The 9,115-nt window shown below is 32.1% G+C and overlaps 1 protein-coding gene across 3 annotated transcripts; it reads left to right on the forward strand.

Moving 5' to 3' along the window:
• The first annotated feature begins 4,764 nt into the window (after positions 1-4,764).
• LOC133676347 (probable auxin efflux carrier component 1c) lies at positions 4,765-8,627 on the forward strand. Of its 3 annotated transcripts, none has more exons than XM_062098010.1 (6): positions 4,765-6,340; positions 6,500-6,758; positions 6,850-6,935; positions 7,308-7,465; positions 8,052-8,128; positions 8,240-8,627. In XM_062098010.1, the coding sequence occupies exons 1-6, from the start codon at positions 5,140-5,142 to the stop codon at positions 8,304-8,306; spliced, it is 1,848 nt and encodes a 615-aa protein (XP_061953994.1). In that variant the 5' UTR covers positions 4,765-5,139; the 3' UTR covers positions 8,307-8,627. The 3 variants fall into 3 exon arrangements, with proteins under 3 accessions (XP_061953994.1, XP_061953996.1, XP_061953995.1); XM_062098012.1 differs by having other exon boundaries at positions 6,509-6,758; XM_062098011.1 differs by having other exon boundaries at positions 4,766-6,340; positions 6,506-6,758.
• Positions 8,628-9,115: the final 488 nt, after the last annotated feature.

A 9,115-nucleotide genomic window follows, 5' to 3' on the forward strand; every position in this document is an offset into this window, starting at 1 on the left:
ACAAAAACATAAAAAAATCATGATTTTTTTAAAAAAAATTACAAAAAAAAAGTCTGGCATCGCTGAGCATAGCAACCTAGCCCAACGCCTAACCTATTTAGAAAAGGCTAGCATATGGGCATAATTTTTAAAAAAATGCAATCGGGAAGGGGCGACATGTTGTCCACCCTAATATTTTTTGAAAAAAAAATTCAAGTGATGTGTCATCTTGTTTCCCTATATTCCAATCATTGTGATGACAAAAAAATAGAGTTTATATTTTTTGGATTCAAAAATCTATTTTGACCCAAAACAAAAAGCCTATACATGTTGACAAACCTATAAATAACCTTAAAAAAAAACAAAATAACCAAAATCAACTTGAAATCAAAAATATTTTTGAGCTTAGATCTAGTGTTTTAGATGATCTCAAGGTGAAAAAACATCTAATGGCAACTCCTCGCACCAAATAGAACCCGTTGACTTCATTATCGATCATTTTAGTGGTCAAAATTGTGTGAAAATAGATTTTCTCTCTCTAATATCAAAACTCAATGATCATTCTCTTTTTCTTTTCAAACCAGGAACTACAAATAAAAAAAAAACTGAAATTTTATGCCAAAATTGAATCACAAAAAAATTGGGGATCAAACAGGTATAATTTGTAAAGTTTGAGAACTAAAGTAAATTTTTTGTAAAAACTTTGAAACCATCATCTATTTATGGCATCTTTTCTACTTTGGTCCTTCATATTTCAATTTTATCCTCAGTAAAAAAAATTTGATTCAAATATCCTTTAACTTAGCCAAAATATAATGCAATCACATAAGAAACAGTTTGAGGACCAAAATATTAAAAACAAAATTCTGAACAGCAAGTTTACAATGAAATGTGAGAGCATGAATAATGTTTTGTGTGCACAATGATTTAGCCACAATATTTAGAGTTTTGTACTAGTATTTTAGCTCGCAATCTATTACAGTCCTAATTAAGAAAGATTTTCATCTCAACATAGGAAAAAAAAATTAATTTTAAAATAAAAAATTAATACATATATTTAATAAAATTAATTGAGAATTGTATATTCTAATAAAAAAATTTGATGTCCAAACTAAAAACAATTAATCTAATCCAAAATGAATAGTAAGAAGAGTTACCATAATTTATAATTTATAGTCAAAGGACAACGAGTTTTTTAAGGTTTCTCTTTAATTGTAATTGCAATGAACCAACATGATTAGTCACTATAATAGCTTTATATTCTTTCAAATGTTAAATATTGCAATTTTAAATTAAAAATGATAACATAAAGCTAATTAGTATTATCAATAGTATATAATTAATTAATCGATATTATAATTGATGTATTATAATTATTATTATTAAGTGATTTATTATTTTATTTATTTGATGTAGTTATTGATGTATTTTAATTATTATCAAATAAAAATAATGTTAAAGATATTTAATTTAGATTAGTCTATATGTTAAGTGAAATCAGGTATTTTTCTACTACATATTAAGGAACGAGTTTCTTTTTAAATATATTTTTTAAAAACTAACTTTAATGTCCAGATTTAAAAAAAAATTGATATCAAATTATTATTGACAATTAAATAACAAATTATTTATGTAATCCAAGTCAATTTACCTTACATGATCCAATCATATTATTTGATAGTTTTACCTATATTTAGCTAGTATTTTGCCCATGTTTTATATATAAAATATATTAATATTCTTTATTTTATGTTTTGAAGGTACTTATGGATGTAAGATTCAAAAAAGAGTAATTTCAAGATAAAATTCATATCATGTGCCAACTCATGTCAATATTGACATATTTGACCTTCGATCGATATTTTATGTAAAACTTGACCTGTAAATGTTAAAATGAAGTAATTTTAGTGGCATTAGAAAGATAACATTCATGTCTTTCTATACCTTTGTGGCAAGAAAAATAAAAGAAAAATCATGAAAATCACAACCTTCAAAGACAAGTCTCGTATTCTGTCAGTTTTAACCTTTGGCTATTCCAACTTAAATATATTAAGTTAGAGAAGTTCATTTGATACAAACTTAATTTTTTTGGATTCCTTACTCAAAGAACTATCAATTTACCAAATTTCAGAAGAAAAGGAGCTCAGATGAGAGAGATAAGAGTTTTTTTAGGCAACCTATAAATTCTGTCAGCAAACAGGTTTTGTGAAGAAACAAGTTCAATTTACTTCCCAAACATCCAAACCGATATGAAAATTATTTCTTCATATAGAAAAGATCTTTATTTGGAAAAATTAACTTCATTAAGTTCAAAGTCAAAACTTGAAGATTTTATGCAAGATTATTTTTCCTTCTTTATAGGAAAAAAGTTATTTTACTATTTACTACTTAAATATAGATTGTCTACTTTGAAAACGACACTTATATTTTTTTGAGGATATAAACGAATTAGTAGGAATGAGGGGAGTAGGGTTTTCTATCGGATAAAAGGAAAGAGGAAAAGGAAAAGAGGGTGGGGGCCAGAAAAAAAAAAGAAACTCCCACATTTTTTCCTATATCCAAAATTATGTTTTTATCTTTTCTCTTTCTTAGTTTTTTGATATTCATGTAAGACTACGTTATTTTTCTTCGTTGAAAGGATATAGAAGCCTTTAGATTTCAAAAACTATGAGATCTATTTTATCTTTTCTTTTCAGTTTTTATGATGAATATGAATGTTTTCCTATACTTATTTCTTATGATTGTGTAGTTTGATTATTAGAGCGGACTCTAAGTTATTATTCTAACCAATTTATTGCTAATTTTACTATCAAAACTAGAGTGTGATATTTAACTTATGAAGCGAATAAATTTAATAATTATGACGGATCAATATTATTAATTTTAGAGAAAACATTCAATTAAATCGAACATATACTACAAACAATTATGTTATTTAGATTTGTCAACCTATCTGGTTCTTAAGGCTGCAATTGAATTAATTAAATTACTAGTGTGGACATTGTAGTTGTTTAATGGTTAGGGTTAGTTATACTGTGAATCGGTTAACTAACTAATATTAAGAAAAAATAAATATTTAAAATACAAATTGACGTATCGTTTCAATGATCATTTTAATTTTTGTCGGTGAATGTTTACTTGAGACCAGGATTTTTCTCTTAATAAGTTTCGATTTATTTAATTTGATTACTTTATTTTGTTTATCCTAACATAGTTTAGATAATTTCAAACCCCTTCAATTTTGAATCATTTAGCATAAAGACCTGAATTAAATCTTTTTCGTGGAATCAACCTCTTACTTGCTTTATACTATCTTATTTTGTTAAGTTAGAATAATTAATTTATGTGATCGCGACATTGTAATATTTTAACAGACCCAATATTGATCTTCAATTTTGTAATAGAAATATCAATTCACATCAAAAACCCATTTTTTTTTTTAACTTCAATCTAATTAATTAACCATTTGAATGTTTGAAGCTAAAAAGACGATGGAGTAGAGATCTTAGATCTATTTCAGGTTATGTTAGCTCCATATTTGCTAATTAAGTGTTGCATAAGAGAAAATTGACAAATGTCTTTCATGAATAATATACTGAATTGTTATCCAAATTGGAGTATGAATTTTATTTTTTATCAATTTTATTTTATCATCTTTTAACTATTATATTTTAATATACATTCTCAAATAAAAAAAATTTAAACTTAAAATTGGTATAAATTCACCCTAAAAATCTCGTATTATTAATTAATTTTAATTAAAAATAAAAATAATAATGTTCAAACACAGACGGATTTGAGTAATAATACTCTAAAATATGAAAATATTTCCTCTATTACATCAGGAGATGTTAGGTGATTTGGGTAGTTGGGTATTTAGTCAACATCAATCGATTAAAACCCTAAAGAAACTTACCTTTTTTTCTGAACGTATTGGATTTGTTCTCCTGAAGCTGCCGAGAGCCGAGTATTAATGAAATTTGATGAGAGAATGGACAAACAAGGGTATCAATCTTCTCCCTTTGCATTTGCATATGCTTTTCCTCGACTCTATTTAGTGCTTCATATCCAAGTTTGTGGAGTTATTTCACTTCTCCCCGAAATGATTTTAATTTCACCACTAATTAGGAAGAGAAGGAATATTATGTTCCTCATTTCCATAGCAAAATCTTTGTACAAAAACACGAGAAAGAACGATATGAAATAAAAAGAATAAGAACATACACTCATGGCCATAACACAGTCGCTACAACCATGAGCTTCAAAAAGAGAATCCAAGAAGAAAAAATGAAAAGGGTTGAGGATCGTGGCCAAACTCATGAAAATATATCCTACTAAAATAGGATTTATAATAGATGATATAATGATAAAAATTTAAAATTAAAAGATTGACTTGTTGGATTGGTTATGATATACGTAAATTAATTCAGATACCCATATTAATTAAAAAAATTCCAAAACAAAAAAAATGAGAATCCTAGCCAAACTCATGAAAATATATCCTACTTGAATAGTATTTATATCTTAATATATTAACATAATATACATATATTTGGACTTAGTAATATATATATTACTCATACAAATAAATTCGAATCTATACCGTCTTCAATCTCCTGAGTAAAATGCCTTTTTTTTTTTTCTTTTTTCTTTTTTCTATAAGCTGTACACTTTTGGACTGTCCATTTGGTCCATTGAAGATTGAGCCAGATACCAACTCAACAAGTTACATCAAATAATTATTATATTTATAATACACCCCAGGCCATGATCTCTCTCATTCTCATATCCAAACAAAACTCATTACAAAAGGGGGAAAAAACAAAGAGAGAAAAAGAAAAAAAAGCACACCTGTGCTTGTGCTTTGGGGACTGGACTGCAAGCGCAAGCTTGGTCTCGCAACTCTCAAAGCAAAGTAAAAAGAATTCCTCAATTCTGTTTATTACCACCACCTCCTTCAAAACCCCAAAGCCACGTACTTTGCCGTTCTCATCATCACAATCACCCTCACCACCAGTTCAAGAACCATCTTCTTCTTCTTCTTCTTCTTCTCTTCTAGTTAGCTCATACTTTGTTTGGTCTGTTTGGACAACTTCAGTCTTTTCTGCACATTCAAAAGACTTGATCTGTAGTTTTGGGTGATTCAAATAGTAACCAAAGATGATTTCTTTACTAGATTTCTACCATGTAATGACTGCAATGGTGCCACTTTACGTAGCCATGATCTTAGCCTACGGCTCGGTGAAATGGTGGAAGATCTTCACTCCTGATCAGTGCTCAGGCATAAACCGTTTTGTGGCTCTTTTTGCAGTCCCTCTCCTCTCTTTCCACTTCATATCTACCAATGATCCTTATAATATGAACCTTCGTTTCATAACTGCTGATTCTCTACAAAAGATCATAGTTTTGGTAGTATTAGCACTTTGGACTAAGTTGAGTAAAAGGGGTTGCTTGGAATGGACCATTACATTGTTCTCGCTTTCAACCCTGCCGAACACTCTTGTTATGGGCATTCCTTTGCTCAAAGGAATGTATGGTGATTATTCTGGTAGTTTAATGGTGCAAGTTGTTGTCCTTCAATGTATCATTTGGTACACTTTGATGCTGTTTATGTTCGAATATAGGGGTGCTAAATTGCTCATCTCTGAGCAATTCCCAGACACTGCTGGTTCCATTGTGTCAATCCATGTTGATTCTGATATCATGTCACTTGATGGTAGACAGCCTCTAGAAACCGAAGCAGCGATCAAAGAAGATGGAAAGCTACATGTCACTGTTAGGAAATCCAATGCTTCAAGATCAGATATCTTCTCAAGAAGGTCTCAAGGTCTGTCATCAACAACACCAAGGCCATCAAATCTCACAAATGCAGAGATTTACTCTTTACAATCATCAAGAAACCCCACTCCAAGAGGGTCTAGCTTCAACCATACAGATTTCTACTCGATGATGGCTGCTGGTAGAAACTCAAATTTTGGTGCTTCAGATGTTTATGGACTATCAGCGTCGAGGGGACCGACACCACGGCCATCAAATTTTGAAGAAGAACATGGTGGAAGTAACAAACCAAGGTTCCACCATTACCACGCGCCAGGTGGTGCAACTCATTATCCAGCACCAAACCCTGGCATGTTCTCTCCAACAACTGCTGCATCTAAAGGTGTTTCTGCCAATGCTAATAATGCTACTGCTGCTGCAAAGAAGCCTAATGGCCAGGCCCAACAGAAAGCTGAAGATGGTAGGGACCTTCATATGTTTGTTTGGAGTTCAAGCGCTTCTCCTGTTTCAGATGTTTTTGGTGGTCATGATTATGGCGCCCATGACCTGAAAGATGTTAGAGTTGCTGTATCCCCTGGAAAAGGTATTTAGTTTTTTCAGTTTAGTTAATTTCTTAGTTTGTAAATATCATCAATCTAGATTTTAGATTGTTTTCTTCTTGTTGTACTTTTGTTTAACTGTTTTTATTTATTTATTATTATTATTATGTGGTTTTTTATTGCTTTGCTTGTCGGCTTTGGAGTTTCAGTAGAGGGACAGAGAGAAAACCAGGAGGACTATAATTTGGAGAGAGATGATTTTAGCTTTGGAAATAGAGGGTTGGACAGAGAAAGGAATAGCCATGAAGGCGAGAAAGTCGGTTTTGATGGGAAACCAAAACCAATGCCTCCAACAAGTGTCATGACAAGGCTTATACTAATCATGGTCTGGAGAAAACTTATCAGAAACCCCAACACTTATTCCAGCTTAATTGGTCTCATTTGGTCTTTAGTTTCTTTCAGGTACAGTGCTACTAAATCCATTATGATCTTGAGTATTTTGGTTTTTCGATTACTGGGATATTGATTGTTTTTGAGTTTCTGGTTTTTACAGGTGGAATGTAAAGATGCCACTCATTATAGCAAAGTCCATTTCCATTCTGTCAGATGCAGGGCTTGGCATGGCAATGTTCAGTCTTGGTCAGTATCACACTGCTGTTGTCTCTCCTTTTACTTTCGTTAAAACTTACGATCCATTCATTCTTTGCCATTTTGTTAGCTAAAAGATCTTTTGATTCTCATCTTGCTGCTTTTTCATTATTAATGCTCCAAGAAAGCAAGCAAACTAGCAAAGTAAAGTGTGCCAAACAGTGTAGTGATGATAATGCTGTTGGGGGTTTTGTTTCTTTTTTTTTTTCTTTCACTTTTTTACCTAGCTAGCTAATTTGTGTTGATGAGGATTGAGTGGTAATGGTAGTGATGATGAAAGGTCGGTCTGTAAAAAAAAAAAAATTGGTGGATGAGCGTGAGCGTGCTCTTATTGCCTGTTGCTGCCTTTTGATGTCTTGACAGGTCTGTTCATGGCTTTGCAACCAAGGATCATAGCATGTGGAAATTCCATTGCAGCTTTTTCAATGGCTGTGAGATTCCTTACAGGTCCAGCTATCATGGCAGCTGCTTCTATTGCTGTTGGTATTAGAGGCACGCTCTTACACATCGCCATTGTTCAGGTCACTTTAACACCCCTTTTGCTCTTTCTCTTGCCTCCTTCTGACACAACCAATCCTACTTAACTACAGAAGCTCCAAAAGATTTCAAGTACTCCTTCCTCAAACAATATTGTTGTTATCTCCAGATAAGGTTTTTTATTAATGGTTTTTTTCAGAAGAAATTATTTTATACATGATGCCGATTGAAGTGTCCCCCATATGGGTCTTGGACTCTTTAGTGCAAAAAACATTGAATCCTTGAAAGGGTAGCAGAACTGGATGTGGAATGAGCCATATTGCCAAATGAATAAAACAAGAACATTAGTATAATTTTTTCAGATTTTTTTTATTTATTTCCAAAACCCAATATATATTTATATTTATGCTTACACGGTGTCAGTCAGTACTCGTATTGTAGTTGATGAAAAAGACTTGAGTACTTTGGTGGTAGCTAAAACTGATCAGGAAAAAGCAATGACAGTGAGCGTAATAATTAATCAAAATAAGGACTCGTTTGGGGTTATTGATGAACAACAAACGTCTGTACAACATTGCTAACATGTCTTCTTGCCTTTATTGTGCTTGGATTTCCAAACAAAAAACACAGGCAGCTCTACCACAAGGAATAGTCCCCTTTGTCTTTGCCAAGGAGTACAACGTGCATCCTGAAATTCTCAGCACAGGGTGAGTATATTTTCAAGAAAAGCATCATAAGCTTGCACAGCCTTTTTTTTTTCCCCCTTTTGCGTTCCTTTCTCTTATTCTCATCACTTGCTTTTGATTTTCCATTTGCAGTGTCATATTTGGGATGCTGATTGCATTGCCCATAACTCTTGTGTACTACATTTTGTTGGGGCTATGAAGCGGAAAGAAAAACACCTATGATATTGGAATCCATGCAGACCCTAATTAGGCTACTAGCTAGCGCATGGAAAAGTTGGAAATCAAAATTTAAAAGGACAGAGAAAAGCAGCAGCCATGGTGAATCTTTCTAGTGAAATGTCTTCTTTTGCCTAGCGAAGTTGTAAAATCGATGTTTGTAGTCAAATTATCAAAGGAAAAAAAATGTTTCCCTAGTTAACTAGCTTTCCTTTCAATTATATTACCAGATGTTTTATGCTACAAAGTGCAAAACAAATTACAGATGAAGAGAAGGGAATTGGTAGTGTTTGTTTTGATATTACCTTACATTTTCATTTCCTCTTCTTACTTTCATACTTGTGGCCATCTTTTTCAAGAACAAAAAAAGGACAAAACATTAAATTGCAGTAATTTACAAGTGTGAAAAGCAAAAGAAATGTTCATCCCCATTTGCTCTCGAGTTCCTGTTCAATTAAACTGATGGTTTACTAGATAATTAAGGAGGTAGTTAAGAGTAATTGCTGTAAGAAGAGGGATTATAGAGAGATTTGCTCGACATAAAATTGAGATGATGCTTTTGCAGAGGTATCCTTGCTGGGAAGATACTTTTGAGAGCCATGCTTTTGGAATGGATGAACAAGATAGTGCAATTAGGGACCCTCCATTACAAGATGGGGTTTTGATTTGATGCAGACCTCTTTGGAATATTGGGAGACAAAAGTCACATCCAAAGTTTCTCCTCTCCTTTTCTTCTATCTCCTAATTGTTTAGTTACACTCACCACCTTTTCTTGACACCTTTCCCTTTCAT

Source organism: Populus nigra, chromosome 16 (assembly GCF_951802175.1).
Source record: "Populus nigra chromosome 16, ddPopNigr1.1, whole genome shotgun sequence".
NCBI classification, from domain to species: Eukaryota; Viridiplantae; Streptophyta; class Magnoliopsida; order Malpighiales; family Salicaceae; genus Populus; species Populus nigra.

Excerpts from the sequence above, each read along its gene's own strand:
- LOC133676347 (XM_062098010.1), top strand. The coding sequence starts at position 5,140 with ATGATTTCTTTACTAGATTTCTACCATGTAATGACTGCAATGGTGCCA. Across the intron at positions 6,759-6,849 it reads TGGTCTTTAGTTTCTTTCAG|GTGGAATGTAAAGATGCCAC; the intron begins GTACAGTGCTAC and ends TGGTTTTTACAG. Across the intron at positions 6,936-7,307 it reads CATGGCAATGTTCAGTCTTG|GTCTGTTCATGGCTTTGCAA; the intron begins GTCAGTATCACA and ends ATGTCTTGACAG.